Consider the following 25,826-nt stretch of genomic DNA (forward strand, 5'->3'; position numbering starts at 1 on the left):
TTAACTCCAAAGTTGCATAACATACACATTGTAATACGTGTACGTTATAAGAAGGTATTGGGTTGTTTTTTGGTGTTTTTTTTTCAATTCCTTCAATGATACAAAATTATGCCACACAGAAACTGTTGTCGTTGCATTTAGGTGTCAAAATGCTCGACATTCGTCTTGGACATGTACACATTCATGACAGTAAAGACTTAATCATATCTCAAAGTTGTCGCTCTTTGGCTATCGTACCAAACAATGCAGTAACTGTTGTATTCCTACGCATGGACACGATTTGAGCTGAAAATTTTCAGATCTTATTTTCCATTCTTATTGTTTACAATGCTTAACTGAAATATTTCTAATCGTCAGCCAAACTTTGAATAGCAGTTGTTGAGTTACAAGTGAGATACAATACTCACAATTCCTTGTTATGTAAACAAGGCTCGTGTCATGTTTTGTTTACACATAGATTGCTCAATAGAAAATATTGTTTTTAAATTAAAATGAGATGTGTCAAACACTAGAAACTATTTAACTGTGTTCAGAAGTACATGTAACTTGTAATTTGAAAAATCTGCTTTAAACGAAACTTTTACTTGTATATTTAACCTATGTAAACAAACACATGACACGAGCCTTATTTACATAACAAAGAATCTCCCATGTGCCTCGAGAAATGACAATCAAATTTTTGCTGACCATTTTAAATAGCTTATTGAAACTTTCTTGACATTAAAAATGGGAAAATAAGATTTGAAACTTTTCGTCTTAAATCGTGTCCATGCCCCTATAAGGAGGTACTCTACATGATCATAATGGCTGACTTCCTTTTAAAACATGGATGAAAATACAAATATCAGCAATATTTATCCATTCATTAGAAAAATTCTCGTCGACTGCTGAACTGTAGATCGCGTGTTCGAGTCCAGCAGGGTTTTAATTTTTTCTCAGATTGCTTTCAACAAAAACTGTATTTTTTTTTACTAAATAAAGTAAATTTGAAGGTTTACAATTTCAAACTATTGTTGTACACATCCTCCACTTTTCATCCATATCAAATTTCTCTGGTGTAGCATACCTCCTTAAATAGTTCTGTATTACATGTTGACTAAGTATCTGTTATTAAAAGGTGATAGACGGTTAATAACACTCTGTTATCTCTTCAGCATCCATGTAGTATTCTCCATCTATTATATTTTGTTTATTTGTACCTATGTATCTCTGCTCTGCTATGCGGTTGTATGATAAAATTCATTGTCGGGATCTTTACCATTTTGAATACACTATATATTGTGAAGCTGATATCTCCGTTTCTGAACATAAAGGATAAATTAAAACATAGAACTACTTAACATGGTGAAAAGGTTAGAATGATTTGGAATATTTACATAGTACGTACATGTACTTCCTGTACGTTACGCTATATGGAGTATTCGATTCGGCGATTCTCCGTATCTCTTTGGTCCAACCATACAGGTGGTTAGTGTCGTTGTTTCACATCCGGTAGTGCTAAAACCCTTCAAAGATATCAAACCAATTCATTTAACATTTTCTAATGATTCTTAAGTTTTTCTACATTTCACTGTTTATATTTAACAAGTCGCTGAAATTTACCAGTCTCAAAGGACCTACATGTATAATTATTTCAATTTTCTTTAGGAAACTGGGGATTTATTAAATACCCGATAACAATGAAATGATATCGGACTCTATACATGTACATATAAAACGAATATTAAGCTAAAAAAAAGTTTCCTCTCGATGCCATAATCTTTCGTTGCATTTATACCTGTACAGACATCTTAATTTTAATTTCAAAATTCAGCTTCTTTTTTCCCATTTAAAAAGAAACTTTCCATTCAAAGAGACGCTTTTCTGATATGTGATGCAATGTATTTCACTTCTACTCTGTAATTCATGTCACTGCACACGCCGTTGTGCACTGAAATCAACCCCTGTCCCGCATAATTAGGTATGTGTAAACATGCATGTATTTTTCTCCATATACATGTACATGTACAATAGGCCTACATGTATTGTACATACAGATTTTATAACGTAGGCGTTGGGTTAAACGACATGCTATACTACTGAGCATTTCACCGTATGAATGCGTGGACACGAACAGATGCACAGGGTGGATATTTACATGAGAAATGTAATATCTGTATAATGAAATATACCAGCAAAACTATTTTTAAAAATATTGATCACGTGAGGGATAACTTGGAGAACTACACAAATGTATCATTTCTTGTATAAATCCTTAGTCACTGGGAAAATTGCAACACTAAATTTTGCTTAAAATCTTTTGAAAGATTTTATTCATATAGGTAATGATTTACATTGTACATCTGTGGTCAATAAAAATTTACAATGTTTGCAGATTATAAACTTAAATAAAGCTTAGCATCAAGGTATAAGAAATTTTTTAACTGTTGATTGGTACTTATAAATCTATTTTATATTTGGGTCAATAAAATATGTTTTTAACAAGTACTTAAACATTTGTAGCTTTTTGCGTTTTGTGTGCAGACACTGCAAAGCTAAATTCTTTATACGATGTCCGTCGCCTAACCTTAATTGTGCATGTCAATGGACACGACTCGCCGACCATGTCACTCTCCCCATAAATCATATTTCCTTGAAACTTGACAATGTAATACAATGGATCTGTGACAGTATAGCTGATTCCCGGAGCATTTTCTGCTCCCGGCATCCATGATGGCGTTGTGGCGAAGTGTTCTGGCATTGTGTTTTACTATTTTCATACCGGAATTCGTGCAGAGCACTTCACTATACTCCAACGACAGACAGCCATTAGCAGATTGCTGTGTGGGGTGTAACGCGTCAGAGGCTCATTTCGGATATACCGAAGCGACATGTCATGGTAAATCCTTTCAAAGTTGCTAACGTTTGGTATTAGGCGATCGTACAGTATACGATACTAGTGTCATTGTAAAGTTTAGCGTAATGGTAATCTACCAAGCCTATAAAATTCAATATATAAAAAATGATAAGAGTTACATATGTGTATACACTGTTTGAAATTCATCTTTTGTTACATTTTATCTGATTATTTGGTGTTGCATGCTTCATATGTGTTGACGAAACTAAAACAAAAAATGAAGGAATTTATTTGGTGTTCAAATGAATGTTTCTAAAGCATCATATTTCGTTTTAAAAATTAATGCGCCGGTGAATAACCGGTAAACACTGTACAATGGCGTTATTTCACAAAAGAGTAACGCCATCTGCAAAACAATAGGGGAAAAAAACCAAAAAAAGGAACCTGCAGGCATTGTAATAGAACCACAATTACGGCTAAATTCTACCAATCTACTATTAAGAAACTATAACCAATTCCGATATTTTAACGATGAAACAAAGGGAATCCTTCAATTTGATGATAATTAGCATATGGTGACCTGCTGAAAATTATAAAATCAAAGCATTTCATTTACGAATCAAATGAGTTGAATAATAAGTTCCGTTTCTGAAAGGTAAGTATTTTGCTGACCCATGGAAAACTAATTATCACATCATGTAGTTTAGCCTCCTCTGTTCATTGAATTTCTAGGAAAATTATTAGATGCTCGTAAGTTACAATTAATGTTCAAATACATTCTGGGACTCCAGAATTATGTGTATCGTTAAAAGTGTTTGTATTAGTTTATATTAATGAAGGGGAGTTTTCTACGCCAGTAATTCATTTCAATTAATGAAACTAGACAAGACTCGGTACACGTGGTTTCTTGGCTTAAGATCTGTAGTGCAATACCTGAGAAAATTAATAAATGTCGAACCACACGACGGGCCTTCATCAAAAAATATGTTTTCAATATAAATGTCTTGTGTTTAAACGTCTTCATTATGGAAAAGTATTTTACAGTCTGTCTCAATTTCCTCAGTCGGGCTTGTATCAATAATCTGTACTCAATGGTCAAGGTAATGGCATAGATTTAATTTTATAACTAAACATATAATTCCCAGATAGACCTAAAGCGAATATACTCCTAGATATTAACCATTCCTATTCATTAAATGATTTCTTGATACCCCAGTGTTAACACTGTAAACACGAGGGTGAATTTTCTGTATCTGATTTTGCAGATGTGTAAATCGTTACCCGGACATAAACTTTATTATGTGCATTATTTTAAATTTTTAAAAATGCATTTCTTCTACATTTAAGCTTTATTTAAGATTTAGTTACCTGCGATCCATATCAAGATAAGCAAAGTAAGGAGACCTTGACCTCATGCCTCTTGTTTTGGTAGATTGACCACAGAATGTGGGGAAAAGTCGATGAACTCATTATAAGGTTTCTAATGGATAATGACCCATAGTAACCTAAAGACAGATAATTAAACCTGTGGTTCTATTTGGAATGCCAATGTGCTGTACATGTAATGAAAAATAAATCACCGCGAAATATAAATACCTCTCGGAGAATATTTCATTATTTGAAGTTGATATTTTTCTAGTATAATAGAATTTTTCCTATAACAGTAGTTTTAGCGTTATGTAGCCCCCATCAATGAAATACAAATTTATCAAAAAATCTCTACCCAGAGTTATCATTCCTTGATCTCACATATACCTCTGTCAATGTCTCGAGGGTTTTACAAGATTTTTTTGAAATGGCACGTATGCTCAAATATAGTATGATTTCGACTTCAGTTCCAAAAATATACGTAAATAAATAAATACTGAACAGATGTCAAATCTTTTTGTGATACAAGACGCATTGATTTGGGTTGAAACGCGGATATTGGGTTGTTTTATTGCACCAAGCCTGTACATAGGTACGTGAAGAATGCATAGTAATGGGGACAATTTCCCCGATATTTTATGAAGTAGTTCTTAGTTTTATTAGCTGTAAAAAATGAATTTACACATGGAATAACATTGCTTATTTTGAGACGTTGACAGAGGTAGATGTGAATGTAAGGACTTATATCTCTGGGTAGAGATTGATATGTCAATACAAATAAGTAAAGAGATATGCTTATTCCTCCTAGACACCTCTATCCCTGGTGTATCCAGGGGACCGTGGTTGTCCTACTCTCTAGTTTGTATTGCTTGTATGAGTTATGAGATTGATCACTGTTCGTTGTCTTCACCTTCCATGATTATGATATACTGTGCAAAAATGTCATAACACTGTCTTATCTTTGTTAAGGGAGTAAAAGCAAGACTTTGATCTTTGTTCCCAAATGTAAATGAAAGTTTTTTATGCATCATGCGAAGTCTTACGCTGCTTTTATAGCCAGTTTGGGTCAAAATCGGTAACATGACTTTGGCAGCTAGTGCCCCTTTTATCTTGCGAAAGGTGATATTTCAAATTTTATCCTGGATATTCTAAATACGATTTGGTTATTGTATATAATATCGATTAAGACACAATCATTGTATCAAACAGTGAGCCTTTCAGACGCTTCTGCTATGGTACGGGCAGATAGTATGGTACGGGTAGATAGTATGGGTAGATAGTATGGTACGGGTAGATAGTATGGTACGGGCAGATACTATATGGTACGGGCAGATGTCAAGATATTATAGAGAGAACATGCGATATGAATACAGATCTACATCTGATGATATTTACAAGGTCTTTGACCTTACAAAGACTGCATATAATGATGTAACCACATCTTTTCAGAAATAATCTTCATTTTTGAAAACTGCGACGCAATTCACACACTGATGTATTTTCAAAAATTGAAATTCATTTCTTATAATTTCATTCTACTTTCATTTCTGTCGGAATTCTAAGTCATTAGAATGGACGTATAAAATTCCCAGTAATCAATTAGAATAAACGTTGTATATTTATCATGATTCCTGCAAATAATATTCAAACCAGCAACACGTTCATGAGAAAATAGCTATCATTACAATGTGTAAGGAACATTAGAAATGTAAATATGATTTCTGTACATAATGCAAGTAATACTTTAAGATCAACTACATATTTGTAAATAAAAAGACATACATGTACTTATCTTACCATGATTCTTTCAGGACCAACTCGATGGCACCTGCTGACCACTGATTGGAGATTCTGTGGAAGATCTACCCAATCTCCAGTCAATATCAGAACCAGTAGCTCCGTCTTTCGACGGGAACTGCAAGCATACCCTCTTCAATTTCAAAATCTTTGTCTTCGAATTCCAGCACGAATTCGTAACAATGGTAAGAAAATCAATGATTAAAATTTTCAGCATTTAGCTCGCCGCGACGAATGCTCGGAGAGCTATTGTCGTGACCCCGGTGCCTGTTCTTCACAGCCATGTTAGAGTTGTGCATGTCAGATTTTATTACAGGTGTGTCAGGGTTAGTCAAGTGAGGAGGGGGGGGGGTGTTGTGTTTAGAAAATGTAAAAATCAATTGCATGTTTGATACTTTTTTTCAATCCTAAAAGGAAGATTAGATTTTAGAGTTCCCTCAAATAACACAATTCTTTAAACGGAAGTAGCATTGAAACCCCCATGTAAGATTTGAGATGCGTAATATATAAAGCAATATATACATGTAAGTCTGATGGTCTAAACAACGGGACTACGCATGAATGAAACTATACATCTGCATAGGAGACCACCATGCTCATAGTTTATGCCCTTTGCGGCATATATTTGTCAACTGTGGTATTTCGTACTTGTGATAATTTGTCTGTGGTTGAGATTTTTAAAGAGTCATTCACTGTTGAAATGTGTGCTTATATTTGTGACCAGGGCATTCTCCGCACTTTGATACTGAGAGCGAGGCCATCGGCTTGTTCAACGTCCCAGGAATGCAGGGGCAGCGATTTACGTTCAATGAATTTCATATACATCTAGGCAAAACGTTCGCGGAAGGGTCTGAACACCTTATAGATGGAAATAAATCTCCTATGGAGGTACACATACATGTATCTTGATGTAAAATGAGAAGCACACGTTACACTCTAGATCAGTACACATTTACAACGCTGTTAAAGAGGTTCGTACCTGAGTTTTGTCAATTGTTTTGGAGTATATATCTTTCTATATAGAAGGGAAAGTAATTGTGAAATACGAGAGAGAAAAAAGAAATGGAAAAAAATAAACAACAACCCGGGATCATAGTACTATTGTTAATGAGCGCAGTGACCTTTTTGCACTCAAATTTCCCTTTGATATATTTGCACCAACTGATTTAGTCTTTTAAATGTCAACTAATCTTATTCATAAGCTACATGTATTTCTAACTTTCATCCGCCAGGCTCATTTGGTGTTTTACAACGATGCCTATGGGGAAGCCATCACGGCCAAACGTCGTCCCGGGGGACTGTCCGTCATCGGAGTCATGATACAAGTAACGTAGTCTGCAAACTTGACCTTAAAATGTGACCATTCCATTTCTCTATATCTTGCCGAAGTTTGTGTACGTTTAAAATGTGACCATTCCATTTCTCTATATCTTGCCGATGTTTGTGTACGGTTAAAATGTTACCATTCCATTTCTCTATATCTTGCCGAAGTTTGTGTACGGTTAAAATGTGACCATTCCATTTCTCTATATCTTGCCGATGTTTGTGTACGGTTAAAATGTGACCATTCCATTTCTCTATATCTTGCCGAAGTTTGTGTACGGTTAAAATGTGACCATTTCATTTCTCTATATCTTGCCAAAGTTTGTGTACGGTTAAAATGTGACCATTCCATTTCTCTATATCTTGCCGAAGTTTGTGTACGGTTAAAATGTGACCATTCCATTTCTCTATATCTTGCCGAAGTTTGTGTACGGTTAAAATGTGACCATTCCATTTCTCTATATCTTGCCGAAGTTTGTGTACGGTTAAAATGTGACCATTCCATTTCTCTATATCTTGCCGAAGTTTGTGTACGGCAAAGATATGATGAAATAAAGATTCATTCGGTACGTACTGTAGATGATTCATTTGGTACGTACTGTATTCCTTGCAAATTGCTGACATCAAGCAAAATGGTTATCTTTTGGTTACAAATCCACTGCTGTATCATATTATAATAAGCTACTACATGTATTACAAAGGTTTATTCATGTCAATTTTTTTTTATCATCGTTTCAAGGATTTTACCAAGATACCTGTAAATTAAAACATCAAACATTACCTTTATCTTAATGATTTCAAAATTTTAAGAGCCATAGTTATTATCAAACAGGTAGAGAAATATTGTACACTTCAGTTTTCTATTTTTGGAGGGGGTGGGGGTGGAGGGGGAACTTTCGACACGTGTGATTAGCCTAGTTACGGACTGCTACATTTGCATAAATTTGAATATTTTTTATCAATAATTTTAGGTAGCGGAGGTTGGAGACGAGACAGATGGCGTTTATATAGAGCGTAAAGACAAGGTAAACAAAAACCAAAGGCACTGACGATTTCCGAAGATTTTAAGCGAAGCGTTCTATAAAATAAATGTTACATTTTTTGGTTGATGTTGGATTAACTCTCATGATGAGTGAAGCTAATAACTGTAATCCTCATTCATTTTTTTACGTTTACAGGCCATACATAACCTACTTGACCTCATTTGTACGTCATATATTTTATTATTATAGACCAGCCTTGCAAAACTTCAAAATGATAGCAGTTTGTAGTATACATTGTACTTGTAAGCTGACCTCGTCCTGGGAAGGAATAAAGACATAACATTATGTTTACCTATATACAAGTTTATTCTTTGCACGTATTGTATTTTAAAACAACACTCCCCTCCCCATTGTGGCTGTTGTTGGTCTTGTCAACTAGGCAATGAGTAAAATTTTAAAGTTTTACATTAAAATTTTACCATGAAAATTACACCTGTGTATTGACACCCAAATGGTACAGGCCAAAAACACATCATTGCCTAATGTTATATCATAAAATCAAGCAACAAATTTAGCAGATCTTCTCATTCCGGTTGACGGCAATGAGACGATTTGCAATCACCCCCAAACATCAATCATTAAAATGTAAATTTTCAATTAAACAAAAAACCATATGACTATGATTCCGGTGAGCGGCAATCAAAGTGTATCATATATATATATATGTGACCAAATTGTCACCAAATAATTCAATACATACAATATTGTCCAATCAAATCATTCAATGTCCAATCACAGGAACCAGACGCGCATTCTTCTTGTGTTCTGTAATCAAAAATGTACTTTATCTGGCCCCAAGTTGCCAAGACAGTCTATTCAAACACACTCCATTGTAGTTGTTTCTTTTCCCATAACCAGCACTATATCCAAGAATCGAGCTCACCTGAAAAATTGAAAACATTTTCCGCAGTACATATTCTTACAACTTTTTGGGATGGGTGGGAAGGGAAATTAAAATTTTGTCTCGACTGTTATCTGACCGTTCTCCCGAAAATGCCTCGTCATAAAAGGAAATGCTCTTCTATTTGCCAACTTATTTCCGGTAGGATTCCGGAATAGTGTTTCCGAAAAAAATCCTCAGAAATAAAATATATTTAAGTCTGGCTAAAATAAATGGATTTATAGTTAATTCTATAAATCTTATTATATACATGTATGTGTGCCGACTCTTAATCATGCTTTTCGATGTCATAGACCACAATATCCTATTGCAACGTATGGAAAACATGTTTGGTATCACTGGATATGCATTGAAATGGATTAAATCCTATCTTAGTGATAGATATCAACGTGTTGCCGTCGGTTCATCTTTGTCTGATGCTTGTCTCCTCGAATGTGGTGTACCGCAAGGCTCAGTCCTGGGTCCGAGACTCTACTGTCTTTTTTCAAAACCCTTAGGGGAAGTTTGCAGACGTCGTGATATGACGTATCATATATACGCCGATGACACCCAGATATATATCATCGTTGAACCTAGTGACAATTGGACTGATATGTCCCAAAGACTCTCAAGTTGTTTATCGGACATACGTATGTGGATGAGTATTAACCTCCTCAAACTCAATGAAGATAAAACTGAACGTGTAGTCTTCGCACCAAAACACAGACTTAAAGATATGAGCAGTTTTGATCTTGAATTTGGTGATTGTGTTGTAAGTGATTCATCTTTCGTAAAAAATTTGGGTGTATTCTTTGACAAAGCCCTTACCATGGAAAAACACTGTCTCTCTATTTCCCGATCAGCATATGTGAACATTCGCAGAATTGGCTGTATCCGTTCATTTATCAATGATGAAGCATGTAAAACTCTAGTAAACTCGCTAGTTACATCCAGATTAGATTACGGAAATGCATTGCTTTATGGTGTTCATTCTAAACACACCAGCAAACTTCAGAGGGCACAAAACACAGCTGCAAGATTAATAACACGCTCAAAAAAATCCGACCATATTACTCCTGTTCTAATAGATCTTCACTGGCTCCCAGTTGAATACAGAATTCAATATAAGATACTTCTTCATACTTTCAAATCTCTCAACAACCTATCTCCAGTTTACATAAAGGATATCCTTACAGTTTACAATCCCACACGATCACTAAGATCCGAATCTCTGCATCTTCTACAGGTACCTCGGACACGTACGAAAACATATGGGGATCGACGTTTGGACAAGGCTGCATCGAGTCTCTGGAATTCTCTGCCTTTTAAACTCAGACAATGTACTTCATTGTCTAATTTTAAAGTGGACCTCAAAACGCATCTCTTTAGATTAGCTTTTAATTTGTGATTATTTTTATATACTTAGTGCTCTTACATACAGCTCTTACAGTGCTGCTAAAAAAAAAACAAAAAAAAAAAAAAACCCTGCTGTTTGTTATTATGCCTATGTCCTTTTTATGTATTTAATTATTCCTAAGGATTGTTTTAAATTGTTTCATATGTCATTAGGGTAATCATATCATATCGCTATATATTAATAATAATATTTATGCATTTTAATTCTGACACTATGAATATTTTATTTACATGTATGTGCACATCGATTTTATATTATCTTTTCTTTCACATTTGTAAAGCGCTTTAGAGAACTAATGTTGATAGGGCGCTATATAAATCTTTTAATTACAATTATAATTACAATTAATGAAAGGTAAAGATAACGAACAGTGATCAATCTCATAACTCCTATAAGCAATACAAATCAGATAATCGGGCAGGCACGGACCCCTGGACACATTAATAGCAAATAGGAAAAGAAAAGTTTGATAATTCATCAAATTAAGAACACAATAGAGTAAATGTTTTAAGTAGATTACAGGCATCAAACTATCCATTCTGTGAGAAAAAGGCGGTCCTCCAACACGTCTCTCTTTTCACAGAATGGACAGCTTTTGGTATGTAACAATAAAATTAAACTCTTCTTGAAAAGTATGCATGCGTGAAGAGTTGCAGTTTCATAACCTCGTGCATATTTCTGATATTTACATTCTTTTATTTATGTCGGAATTCCTCAGCTGTTAAAATAGATGTGCTATACCAAGGTTCATGCGTGAATTGTTTACAACAGAAACCTGTCCATGAGGACATTGATACCAATACAATTTGTAAAGATATCAAGACAAACTCATTAGAAATGTAAATACAATGTAACTATAAATATTTAGGTTTTTCGGAAAAATATGATATAATATATTAGCACAATTTTATTCATGGTGAGGGCTTATATATAGGCATTGTGCCTGCTGCCTAATCCTATTTACGTATGTATTTTCCATATATACTTGAATAAAATACTGTTCAAATCAAAACAATTTTATTCATAATGTACGATACGTGTATATTATTTCAGAACTGTGGGCCCAGGAGACACCGCCCATACAGTAGATGTGTGTGCAATGATGACAATCCCTATTCAGCACACATTTGTAAAGCTTCTAGAAAATGTCAATGCAAGGATGATAACGATTGCCCAGGACAGAGTAAATGCAGGTTAAATGACGTCATACCTGGACGATATTGCGGGAAAGCAAAGTCTTGTCGGGTGCGCTTTGCCAGGGATCTGAGTTACCTTATGGAGAAGTACTACCGCCGTATACGTTTCTACACAAACGTTGCACAAAATTTAGGTACGTGAGCACATCTTATGCGGAATATTCAATGCACCTAGCATGGTGTTTGTCTTCTTTGTTAGTAGTCTATTATTGGATATATTCACAGTAAGGGAAGTCTTATTTCCTTCGTTTACCTGATCAAAAAGAGGGCTCATGGGGGTGTGTCAAGGTCACCTAGCTTGGAATTCTCTAAAAATTCATAAACTGGAGTTTGTGTTTTCTTTCATTTGAGCAGTCAAAATTTGAGCAAAATCTCAGACTTCAAAGTTTCGAGTTTTGTGTTTCTTATATATATATATATATATATATATATATATATATATATATATATAGCTTGTGATGGACTTGCACGATTTCTTGTAGTCTTGTAAAAGAATTAATGAGAATGACAATGTTCGTTATCTAACTTTATATATATATATATATATATATATATATATATATATATATATATATATCCAGTAATAAAAGTAAAGAAACATAAAACTCGAATAATATTTCACTGTTAGCGCTTTCGGCTTTAATGCCTCTTCAGACAGTTATAAAATGAAATAATATTATTTCATTTTATAACTGTCTGAAGAGGCATTAAAGCCGTAAGCTCTAACAGTGAAATGTTATTCGAGTTTTATGTTTCTTGACTTTTATTATTGGATGTATTTACTGTATCAAATACCGAATTCTTTATTTACAAACTATATATATATATATATATATATGTAGATACCCTACGCCATATATAAGGTGAATATATATATATATATATATATATATATATATATATATTTATTTATATACAGTATATATAGCTTGTGATGGATGTGCACGATTTCTTGTAGTCTTGTAAAAGAATTAATGAGAATGACAATGTTCGTTATCCTAACTTTTTTTTTATCCCTCCTACTTAATTCACTGAGTTTCCTTATATGAATGATGCAGCTACATGTATAACCAGGCACAAATTTAAATCTCAGATAAAAGACGTGCATAATTTCATTATTTTTGTGGGTGACCTGCACACATAATGTTGATGTGCAATCTTTTTGGGTGACCTGCACACATAGTGTTGATGTGCAATCTTTTTGGGAGCCCTGCACATATAATGCTGGGAGTGTTACAGAGGACTGTAAACATCTTAGGATTGCTTGTGTATTCTTTTCATCAAAGATGAAGATAACGAACAGTGACAGTGTCGCATTTGGTGTGAATGAGCTTAACGTAAATTACTAAATAAAGTAATAAAACTTCAGTTGTAGTACATGTGTAGGATGCTAAATATTATACATGTGAATATGGAAATACTTTTATTACATGTAACTGATCTAGGTATTATAGTCATATGCAACTTTTCTAATATTTTTACCTCCTTTATATGAAGATTGCTTGTATGATTTCCGATATAGCTTAAATTTTATTTTGCGGTAATATGACCATACTTCGTATACCGGCCTGGCTAGCTCAGTGTTTAGACAACCCGAGTAAGTAAATCAAACGCAAGGGTGCCGGGTTTGATTTCCGATTGAACCAAAATATGTTTTCTCTCCTTTTCTGCTGCAATAACCTAGTAATGTCCATTTATACAACCTTCTGTAATACATGCAAGGTGGCTTTACACATCCAAGCCTATAGCTCGGAACTACCAAAATATGCTAACTCTAAAACAAACCTGGTACATGTACATGTAATATACCACAAAAATCTTTGAGCATATTATCTTACTGGGTGCAAGTGAATCGTACCTGATATGTCAGGAAAATTTGTATATTTCTGAATTACCGTTGCGTGTGACCTTCAATGTTTCTTTGCTGACTGATTAGTTAACGTTTACAGAGTTACAACAAATATACTTGGAATGTTAAGATTATGATGAACATGTATATAGCTTCAAAGAAACCGTTTTTATCTTTGCAGATTTTCACAAACAAAAATATTTAGAATTAGATAGAAATTTGAAGAGAATCGTCCTACATGTACATAAATACCTGAAGTTTTTTTTAATCAACAGAAGAGCGACAATGGGTTAACATACCGGAAGGAATATCGCCCAGTGATATATTACCCTACGACTGGAGTTATTTCACGTACCAAGGGTCTCTCACCACGCCGCCATGTTTCGAATCTGTCACGTGGATCAATATGAGATGTCCTATCAAAGTTTCCCGGCGTGTAAGTAGACGAAAACAGCTGATAAAGTTGATTTGGTTTAGGAAAAAGAATATTATCTAATTATATTATAAAATCAAAAGACAAATTGTATTTTTTGATAATGGTAAATCACATCACATAATGCTTAAAGTTATAATATATCAAATATCAATAAAAAATATCCCAATCCGCATAATTTAAAGTACACTGTATCGTAGTTGTTTGGTGGGGGGTTTTTTTTTTGTTTTTTTTTTTATTTTATTTATTTTTTTATATTTTTTTTTTTTTGCTATTTGCAATTGTAAATGAAAGTATAATAGTTTTTGCCATTGTAAATGAAAGTATAAATAGGTTGTAATATAATGATGAAGTAAATTAACGTTTTCAATATTCATTGCATACTGAATCAAGTTATCAAAATTGTTACTATAGTTCATCGTATTCATGAATATTTAAACTTGTCTATAGTCATCGTCGCAAACCACGGTTTTGAGTCCACTCACTCTCCCTCATGATGATGGAGAGAATCGAATAGAAGCACCCGTGGGTAACCAAGGATGGTCTATAGTTAGCTAATTAAATCATAATTTACAATTATCATAGTTTTTAGAGTTAGAAAGACAACGGGATAATGTGAGGTTTGGAAGTAAGAGCATGTCTACTTAACATCGCATTTTCGCATTCTACTTTCGTTCCCGTGATTTTGGTTCTATAATCACAGGTGCTTGTGGACAGGACTTCCGGTACCCCCCTTCTTGTATTTTTAAATGTTCAATTCCTTGGGTATTTCGGACGTATTTTTGATAAAATATGTAACTTCAGAGTTTATATATTTCAATGGAATACACAAATCTCGCATAGAAACCGTTTTTAAAAATGTCATATCACCGATTATAATAATATTATTATGATCGGTGATATGACATTTTTAAAAACGGTTTCTATGCGAGATTTGTGTATTCCATTGAAATATATAAACTCTGAAGTTACATATTTTATCAAAAATACGTCCGAAATACCCAAGGAATTGAACATTTAAAAATACAAGAAGGGGGGTACCGGAAGTCCTGTCCACAAGCACCTGTGTCTATAATGGCCGAGAGATCGATTGCCATTTCACAAACACCGTCCTTCTCAGATATTTATTTCTATTCCGATATGTCTTGTGATATACTTCATGACATGTTGTGAATGTAAATGTTACCATCCAAACAAAACAAGTAACATTTATCATTTACAAATACCGGAAGTCAATATATTTCTTGTAGAAGAATAACTTATATTTGCAAGGCAGATCGAAGGCTAATTTTCATGACTCATAACACAATCTTAAAAAAACCTATTATTACATGTATCATTATATAACTAGTACGTTGGGGGGTTGAATTTGTGTGTTAAAATCTCTGTATTTTAAGTGTTAAAACATTTAACGATCTTAAAATTCAAAAACGATTCCGTGGTTTTTGTAAATTCCATATTCCAAACTACTTGATGTTTAAAGCGAAGCATTGCTTACATGTATCATACATGTATAATCTAGATTCTTCTTCTTTATACACATGACCATAGTTCGCTGTCTTTACTTTTTGAAGTAATGTCTTCATATATTTAGTATAAAGGACCATATTTTACATGGAATGCGTGTACTATTTTATTCGGTTTGTTTAACACGATTGATTTAATTAATTTTTGATTAGATTTTAAGATTTTTCTATTACAAAATAAAATGCGAAAACTTTTAATTGAACTGTAATAAATTATAAATAAGTTCCTCATAGTGAATGCACATTTTCGCCAATAAGCACGTGCTCGTTGACCCCCTTCTTCAGTTTGACGTTGTAATGTGATTGGACCACATGCTGATGAGTAATATCCACCGTATGTTTTCAAATCACTAATTTATTGTATCTACTCATTGAAAGGCTTATGTTTTAATTACAACACAGAATAAATAATGAAACTTATATTACAGACATACAGCAATTAATTGATTACATTGTATAAATCCTCACAGAATAAATAATGAAATTTCTTATGTTACAGGCATGCAGAAATTAATTGCTTCACAGAATGAAAAAATAAAATAAAATTTCTTATATCACAGGCATACAACAATTAATTGATTATTTTGTATAAGTGTTTCACAGAATAAATTATGATATTTTATATTACAGACATACAATTAATTACATGTGTTTCACAGAATAAATAATGAAATTTCTTGTATTACAGGCATACAACAACCTGGCTTTTGTCCGGGACGTTAACGGTCCCCCTATAAGATTATTCGGACTAGACAGACCGGCACAGAGAGGATTGTATGGAGGCCCAGGCGTATCTGTTTTTCGGGATTTTCGATGGGAAACAGTTGGAAGTGAAACATCATTTTGTAATGTGAATAAATAAAGACTTACTTTAAAACTATAAATTTATATCGGATTGATTGATTGTATATTGTTTAACGCCCCTTTCGAGAATTTTTCATTGATGGAAACATCACCATTGCCGGTGAAGTAGGTGCAAAATTTAGGCCTATGCTCGGCGTTTACGGCCTTTGAGCAGGGAGGAGTGTTATCGTGCTGTAACACGGGACCTCAGATTTTGCGGTCTCATTCGAAGGACCACCCCAATTAGTCACCTCTTACTAAAAGCAAGGGGTTCTGAAGACCTATTCTAACTCAGATCCTCACGGTATTAAATTGATAAAATTGATTTCAAACATTGCGCCATATTTTCATTACTCACATGCAGTGGGAAATTTACAGGGTTACAATCCCACCCCCTTTAGGACGAGTATTTGTTCATTTTTTAAGGTAATATTTCACCATTTTGGAGTTTCCACCCCCCCCCCCCCATTTTTGGACGAAAAAGATACACACCTTGTCGCACTCCCTCCTTAAGAATTTTTAAATATCAAATATTTAAGTTCATCTAATAACCATCAGAGTGAACCATTTAGAAAATACCGCTTTAATTTGATAGGAATAAAAGAAATAAATCGCCATATCAAATGCTACGTAAAAGTTATCGAACCTATAGGTAGGGTGTCTATTTGCTTGGTTGAAACTGAATTTCAATGTTTACTTTATATTCAGGTGCATAATATATGTAGCTACCGACATTCTGCTAGTAGAACAAAAACATTAATCGAAATTTTGCTCATTTTATCCTAAATATATTTTTCAAAAAGCTAAACCAACCAACATAGATGAGCATGCCACTTTTGAAGGAATTATGGGATTGAATTCTTGTCTTTTCCGACCCTCGGAGGCTCTATGTGTCATTTATTCATACTTTACCTCTTCCTACAAACGATTATTCCAAATGAAGCATCAAATTAAATGAATTATATGTATATCAGAACAACATCTGTACATAGAAAGCTTCAAAGTCGTCCTTTGTTGTGTTTGCGGACATTATAAGGGATACTCACACTCATACCGAAATAGAATCTGCTTTCCAATAACCATGTATAAAAAAGTTTGCATAAACCATTTTGCTTTCGCATAGCTATACATGTGGCATAACCTTGGAATTTATACGGTATTTAATATTTAGCTGAGCTTTTTTCAGTAAACATAAATAAAAAAGAAAGAAAGATAAAGAGAGCGAATTTAGTTGTAAAAATAACCTTGGTTTTATCATATCATAATCAGAGTTATATAATAGTACATCTAAAAGATCTAGGATTGCAATTACATGTAGCATAAAATTGGATCCAAATCATGCATTGTCGTGTCCTATTTCATAAATTATGTTTATAAAAACCACCAGTATTGTTATATCTGAAAATAAGAATGAGTTGGATGTTTTTGGTGATTTGTAGTAGTGTGTAGTATAAGTGATATTTGTTCATGAAGACACGGGTTGCATAAAATATAACCAACAGTGTCGTGGCCTTTTCAGTGGTGAGAGAGAGAGAGAGAGAACATTCATGAATACCTACAGAAAATAAATAAGACGTGTATTTTCAGTCAAGGCCAAAGTTGCAACTCATTAACAAAAACCCCAGACATTTATATCACGAATATTAGAATTACATGTACATGTTTGTTGCCAACAGGATGTTTTGGGAGTTTTCCATTAACTATTACGTAAAAAGGATTCGACGTTGATTTACACAACATCATTTTCTACCTTAATGAACAAACACGACTTAACATGATGATTGTTTAATAAATCATTTCTAATGTTGTCAGTGTTACAGTTGTATATAAGCATGTGCTTATTGTATTGCTACAGAGTGTAAAATCAAGATGTGAGCAAATACCGATCCTTCAAAGAAATTTGATTTGCGTTTAATTTCGGTTTCTCTCCATGCTATTTTCCCCGTTATCTACACAAATAATGACGCTGACTAAATCTATATATAGATCAGGGGATCACATTAAAATGTTTCTTTTTGATTTGCATTTTCATTGAAAAAATGTATTTATACCTGTACATTGATAACTAGAAATTTCAAAAAATGAATTGCACTGTCGTAACAGACTAAATATAGCAGGACATGATGCATAAATCAGCTTTTCTTATATCCGGATTCTTAACCGGCTACCTGTTTTAATTAGCGCTTGTGTGAATTGTAAATCAGACCTAAGGTATAAAACTTTTATGATTTTAAAGTTACAAATGTTCGTATTTGGAAGCACTGGAATAGAAAAAGTAGTGAAAATGAAACCAGCCACGATGTTCACGCTCTGCTGTTTTGCATTATTGATGCATCTCTCTGCAGGTATTTCTGTTCATGCTTGTTGATATTTTTATAAATCATAATTCGTACAGTTATCTTTTTTTTTTTTACCAAGTGCTCTAGTGATGAAAGCGTCCGTCTTAAAATGACGGGGGAGCAATGACTGGAAAAGAATTAGGGTAAAATATGAAATGAAAATAATGCTTATGATCAAATTTGAAATGAATTCCGATAAATACACTCAGTTCATAGTAATTTTATTTTAGATGTATATGAATTCCTAAACCTAAATATTTTTGAAAGTATATAACTTTCCCCCACGTTGGTTGCGTCAAATAGCTTTTCCATATTTAGATTGTTTACAGAACCCACAAATTTGTCCAGTTACAGAATACAGACAACTATAACAACGAAATCGTTATAAATATAAATATGCAACGGAGGAAGACATGAAAATTGATACCATAAATGAGTCATATTACGAACTACCGACTGAGATTTCAGTTTATTCAAGTGATCTAATGCAATTGACTGTCGTCGTCCGTTGTGCGTTAACAATTGAGCATTTTTAACTTCTTCTTGATAACTACAATTCCAATTCTTTTCAAATTTGGTATGACGCATCTTTGAGACATAAATTTTAAATGGCAGGACTCCTACACCCCAGGGGCATTAGAGGGCGGGACAAAGACTGCCAACAATTGTAGTGATATAGAGCAGGAAAGCCTCTACCGAAAGTGTAAATCTCATGATTCCCAGGGGTAAGGGTTGTAACCCCAGGGTTGTAGTGTTTGTGTGTAAAACACTGAAATAACATCTTATTTAGTGCTATTGATACTAAATTGAAACTAAATGGATATTTAGACAGACCAGGTAGTCCTTTATGAAAATTGTGAATTTGATGAACCCAGCTGGGGTAGAGTTTTTTTTTTTTTGGTATTAGGTAGGGGTCAAAATGGTCAGTTATTAAATGTGTGAACAATAGAAATTTTTAACTTCTTGATAACTACCATTCCAATTCTTTTCAAATTTGGTATGAAGCATCTTTCAGGCCTATTGCATCCCTGGGGCGTTAGGGACGGAGCAAAAATTGACCAATTTTCAAGAACTTTCTTCGTTACAACCGCACATGTGTAAGAAAAACTGTATGCATAGCGATGCAGAACATGCAGGAAAACCTCTACCAAAATTTTTAATTTCATGATCCCCCGGGGTAGGGGTTCTGACCCCAGGGTGGGGCCAAACTTGGTATATAGTGTTAATGTGTAAAACACTTAAATAATATCTTCTTTAGTGCTATTTATACTAAACTGAAACTATATGGATATTTAGACAGAGCAGGTAGTCCTTTACCAAAAATTGTAAAATTTATGATCCTAATTGCTAAGGGTATGGTTTCAGGGTGGTTTCAAAATTATTGTAATGATTTGAACGATTTCTTTAAGTTGCTGATACAGTATATAATCTAAATGCATAAATATTTAGGATTAGCAGAAAAGGATGTACAAAAATTGATCAATTTCACAACCCAGGGTTTTGATTCTAGGATGGGTCTAAATTAGTCATATCGTTTAATATTACTACATATATTATGTAAAGCCTTTCATCAGTGTATGCTTTTTTGAGGGCATTTAAGATTTAAGAACACGTCTTGTTTTATACTGTTGCTGAATATTAGAATTTACCTCATCGTCGGTTACCCACGGGTGCTTCTATTCGATTATCTCCATCATCACCCGTGGGTCAATCCTATTCAAATAGCTCGTTTCTCATTAAATATGCATGAACTTTTTGACCTTTTCTTATCCAATGAAATCATCGGTTACATATACCTATTGATCTTCTGCTTCGGAGATAAATATGGTGGCCCATGTTTACGATGCAAAAAGGTAACCAAGGGAAAAGTTGTGAAATATGTAGCGAAATTATCAAAGACAAAAAATCCTACAGACAGGTGAAATCAAATGTAGATTTTTGTCAGTTATTTTTAGAACTGAACTTGGAAGAAGACGGTTACGTTTGCAAGTTTTGTGTTAACAAGTTAAATAGACTTGTCAGAATTGATGACGACATTAAAACGAAAGTAGCGAAGTTGACCGAGAAACGGAATGAGTTGTTGGCAGAATTAAAAAATGCTGTCGGTAGCAAAGTACTTACACCTGTCATTAAAAAACGGGGACGACAAAAAAACACACCAACACCCCGTAAACTAAAGGTCCGACGCTTGTTGTCATTCCCAAATTCTCCTGGAGCTAGTGACGTGCGTGACCCAGCTGATTCCATAAAGCCATTGAGAGATGAATCAGCAGGAGAGAGATCTCAGCAAGCTGCAGATGTATTGGATGAACAAATTCAGCCCTTAGTTGTAGACAGTGTACAACCTGATTCACAAACTAAGTTATACCATGAAAAGGACTTTGATGTCAAGGTAATATTAAAATATTATTACTTTTATTGTAGTGAAATATGGGGAGTGAATCTCTCATTCAAAAGTATTTCAAAGATAGAAAAAATTCATTAAAGATATCCTTGGAATGCACTGCAAAACATCTTATTGCTGGTTGTCTGGCAGAACTTAACAGACTACCACTTAGGTCCAAATTTCATTCTAAAATATAAAGTATAAAATATTGGAATCACCTGATAACTTCTGATTCTTTGGCTTTTAAACTTTACCAATTCACAAGTGATTACAGTACTTGGAATTTGGGATTTTCAAACATTACAAAATATTCAATTTCAACACCTTTTACCAAAAATAATTTAACAAAGAATCATTGACCAGTGCACTCAGGAGTAATCAGAAAAAAATCTTTGGTTCAGAAAAACTTCAATATTTTATAATATATATATATAAAAAGAGAGAAAATGAGAAAAAGAACTCCATTTGTTGATTTACTCAGGAAAAGATCTGAGAGATAATTCTCAGTAGAATTAGATTGAGTTCACATAAAATATTGCAAAAATTTAGAAAGTGGTAGATATAATTTCACATAAATAATGAAAGATGTGGTAATGCTTGCCACACTGGTGTGATTGAGGATGAAATTCATTTCTTTTTCAATACATGTACAAATCTTATTGTAAGCTAAGAAACACCTACCTTAGAAATATCTATAATATTAAACAGAAAAATATTTTTCTGGACATTGAAAGATACATGTTACATGTATATATTTAAACAGTGATATACATTAAGTCTTAAAAATTACTGTGAAATTTATAAGAAATTAATCCAATAAAAATTTGTAAACATTATGTATGGTGTTCAATGGGCCTGTGTTTGTGTCAATAAATATTGTATTTGTATTAAACAAATACTGTGTATACACACACCTGACATGTAAAAAAAAAATTGCATTGGTAGGCATTGAAAACAAATAGATCATGTTGATACATATATTTCAAAACTATTGAAGGGAGATGGTATATATTAAATTTACTCCAGCATGCTTGGGGTTCATGGCAAACTACTTTTGACATATATATATATATATGGAAAGTTAATCGAAGCTCTATTTACTTGGAGTAGGTGTTATATATTGTCACCAGTATAATTTTGTTTATCTTGACTTCGAAAAAGTATTGGTATGGTAATGGCTGACATAATTTCAACTGACACTACACAGAGCAGAGTGATGGCAATTTCTTGAAAAAAATATTGTTCTATTTTTTTTTTAAAAATAAGATGCTCTTACATCAATGTCTTGTAATATAACCCCTGGCCCTCTGTACCTACTTATCTCTATGTGGTACTGACATCTAAAATGTTTGTTTGTGGGTGAATGAAAAAATGAAGCAAAGCATACTTGACCAATTTTACATGATTTACAAACTGTCTTGGTGATTTTAATGATATATTACCATATATTGTGTCATGGTATTTTGTAGGAATGTTTCTTTATTGATTATAATGCCCTTTTGGATTTATTAACTTCAATGTATATACAACATAACATTACTTCGGGAAAATGATTTCAACTAACTTGAAATTCATTGACAAATAATTTCAGTTTGTGCCTCTTTTCTTTTTTAAATTACTCAAATCATGACACTTAATTTTGTTCCCCAAACAAAGTTTGGGAACATATTGTTTTTACTCTGTTTATTATTATTCTTCCTTCTTGTGACATTTTTGTCCTCAAATGTTCTTTGCAATCTAAGTTGGGTTTTTTATTTTTATATTTCTCAATGAAATCATTTGATATTTATATCGTTGGTATAACTTGAGACCTTAACTGTTTAGCATGGTCAAAATTACAATTTTGCACGTGCTTGCACGTGTGCTTAAATTTAATAGGATATAACAGAAAAACGTATTATAGAACTTTAACGTTAATAAAGGAAATCTAATGAAATTTACAGGAAAGGTAGATATGTCAAATTTCTACAGACCCTTGCAATAAAAATTTCAAAATACATACCTTTTACATATAAGTAGATGACATTAGGCTTCTAACTTTTCATATCCTTATCTTATTATATTGAAATACTTGATTTTCTTAATTCTTTAATAATTGATATGCAAATCATGCATGAAACCATTTCAAACTATTTACTGATTTAATAATAATTAGTATATTATTGTGTATTTGATGTGTACTTTTAGATTATAAATCCATTATTTTTTGCAGAATTTTGTAAAAATTATCATAAAAATAATCTTGACATGAACATTATTTTAGTATACCATCAATTTTGATAAAAATTACTATTATATGATCTCCAAAAGAATTTTTGATTTCTTAAAAAATATCTTGAAAGTTAAGGTCATCTAATTCCCTGAAAATTGTGTCCCTTGATGACCTTTCCTGTCTCCCTCTTAGAACCTTATAATTTGTACATTCGGGCAGCCAAGCTTTGACACATTTAGTTTTTAGCTCACCTGAACCGAAGGTTCAAGTGAGTTATTCTGATCACATTTTGTCCGGCGTCCGTCTGTCTGTCCGTAAACTTTTCACATTTTCGACTTCTTCTCCAGAACCACTGGGCCAATTTCAACCTAACTTGGCCAAAAGCATCCTTGGGTGAAGGGCTTTAAAGTTTGTTCAAATGAAGGGCCATGTCCCTTTCAAAGGGGAGATAATCACAAAAATGCAAAAATTGGGTGGGGTCATTTAAAAATCTTCTTCTCAAGAACCACTGTGCCAGAAGAGCTGAAATTTACCTGAAAGCTTCCTGATATATTGCAGATTCAAGTTTGTTCAAATCATGGCCCCCGGTGGTAGGATGGGGCCACAAGGGGGGATCAAAATTTTACATACAAATATATAGGGAAAAACTTTAAAAATCTTCTTCTCAAGAACCACTAAGCCAGAAAAGCTGAGATTTACATGAAAGCTTCCTGACATAATGCAGATTCAAGTTTGTTCAAATCATGGGCCCCGGGGGTTGGATGGGGCCACAATAGGGGATCAAAGTTTTACATACAAATATATAGGAAAAATCTTTAAAAATCTTCTTCTCAAGAACCACTGAGCCAGAAAAGCTGATTTTTACATGAAAACTTTCTGACATAGTGCAGATGAGAGGTGTGACTCAGGAACAAGTCACTGTGCAGTTTAATGCTAGTGCAAATCAAAACTCCAACCCAAGGATCATTTACTCCTCAGGAAATCAAGGAAAAGTGGTGTCTTTTTTGAAAGAGAAAATTCGGAAAACTAAGGAAAATCCATCTCCACCCATTGAAATCTTAGGTGACAATGTTGATATACTTGTTAGTCCAGCTAATATGACTTTAGATAGACAAAGAAAATCATGGCATTGGTTTCTTCTGCTTGCTACTCAGAAAAGAATAACTGACAAGGATCTTCCAACAGATGAATCCTTAGCTGATGTAGAAACGATTGACAGTTGTGAGTTTGTTCCATCTGAAGATGAAATCGAAGAATATCAGAAAAATACACAATTTCATGTGGCAAAAATATTAACAAAGTATATCGAGGAGCTGAGGCAATTCGAGAGACTCCTTCCAAATAACATCCAGCACCCATATATTGAAAAAACTTCCCAGAAGTCTGTGTTCATTAACTGTGATTTAATTGATGAAAGTGAAAATTCCTCTGATGGAATGATTCGTATACTGCAAAGAGTGCATTCTTTAGCAGTGCCATACATCAATGAAAACATTGAAAAGGTAGTGCTGGGTGGTGATGTTTTGACCAATGAACGAGCTTTGAGTGCACAACAAGCCATGAGAAACAATGAGACCTGCGATGAAAAGTTACTTGGTGTAATACATAGACCTGAAGGATTACACAGGCAGATGAATTTTCTGATGGTAGTATTGTAATTACTTTAATTTGTGAGTTTTACTTCCTTTTCCAGTTTATAAAGTTATGCATGTGATAATACACAATCTAATTAAAATCAGATCTTCTCTTACCGTTACACTGGAGAAGATCTGATTTTAAGTAGATTTGGTAATACAATTACAAATTACTTTCTTGAGCAGTTTTTATCATCCTAAAAAAAAATTCATAAAAAATCACATGCATCACTATTTTTCTAAAATAATTTTCCAAACTTTGTATACATCAAGTTGATAGAAATGCTGGACTTATTCTTAATGTTAAAAGTGGAGAAATCTAACAGGTGAGCTTTTCTGATCACCCGCTGTCTGTCTCTCTGTCTGTAAACTTATCACATTATCGACTTCTTCTATGCAGAACCACTGGACCAATTGCAATCAAAATTGGTACAAATCATTCTTGGTTGAAGGGGATTCAGATTTGTTTAAATGAATGGCCATGCCCCTGTAAAAGGGGAGATAATGCAAAATTAGGGTGGGGTCATTAAAAAATAGTTTCAAGAGCCACTGGACTAGAGAAATTGAAATTTATATGTAAGCTTTCTGACATATTGCAAATTCGTGTCATGTGAATTCATTTCCAGTTTGTCATACTGTTCATGTCTTATGATGTATGTTGTTAACTGTTTCCTTTTTTATTATGTTAGGTGACGTTTCACCATTGGAATTTACTGTTTTTGGTTTACTTTATTCTACGATAGG

At 33.5% G+C, this 25,826-nt stretch overlaps 2 protein-coding genes across 2 annotated transcripts; both read left to right on the forward strand.

The window, feature by feature from the left end:
* The first annotated feature begins 2,712 nt into the window (after positions 1-2,712).
* On the forward strand, positions 2,713-16,556 carry LOC125676350 (nacrein-like protein). Its single transcript, XM_048914232.2, has 8 exons — positions 2,713-2,878; positions 6,016-6,186; positions 6,726-6,889; positions 7,234-7,326; positions 8,296-8,349; positions 11,718-11,994; positions 13,985-14,145; positions 16,357-16,556. The coding sequence occupies exons 1-8, from the start codon at positions 2,713-2,715 to the stop codon at positions 16,528-16,530; spliced, it is 1,260 nt and encodes a 419-aa protein (XP_048770189.1). The 3' UTR covers positions 16,531-16,556.
* Positions 16,557-20,513: 3,957 nt separating this feature from the next.
* On the forward strand, positions 20,514-25,825 carry LOC125674871 (uncharacterized). The gene is made up of 3 exons (XM_056160963.1): positions 20,514-21,242; positions 24,339-25,094; positions 25,772-25,825. Exons 1-3 carry the CDS (start codon positions 20,685-20,687, stop codon positions 25,823-25,825), a joined length of 1,368 nt encoding a protein of 455 aa, XP_056016938.1. The 5' UTR covers positions 20,514-20,684.
* Position 25,826: the final 1 nt, after the last annotated feature.

This window comes from Ostrea edulis, chromosome 3 (assembly GCF_947568905.1).
Source record: "Ostrea edulis chromosome 3, xbOstEdul1.1, whole genome shotgun sequence".
NCBI lineage: Eukaryota > Metazoa > Mollusca > Bivalvia > Ostreida > Ostreidae > Ostrea > Ostrea edulis.

Coding starts and splice junctions, on each gene's coding strand:
- LOC125676350 (XM_048914232.2), top strand. CDS start 2,713: ATGGCGTTGTGGCGAAGTGTTCTGGCATTGTGTTTTACTATTTTCATA. Junction 7,327..8,295: donor TCATCGGAGTCATGATACAA/GTAACGTAGTCT, acceptor CAATAATTTTAG/GTAGCGGAGGTTGGAGACGA. Junction 14,146..16,356: donor CTATCAAAGTTTCCCGGCGT/GTAAGTAGACGA, acceptor CTTGTATTACAG/GCATACAACAACCTGGCTTT.
- LOC125674871 (XM_056160963.1), top strand. CDS start 20,685: ATGTTTACGATGCAAAAAGGTAACCAAGGGAAAAGTTGTGAAATATGT. Junction 21,243..24,338: donor AAAAGGACTTTGATGTCAAG/GTAATATTAAAA, acceptor GACATAGTGCAG/ATGAGAGGTGTGACTCAGGA. Junction 25,095..25,771: donor GGCAGATGAATTTTCTGATG/GTAGTATTGTAA, acceptor TTATTATGTTAG/GTGACGTTTCACCATTGGAA.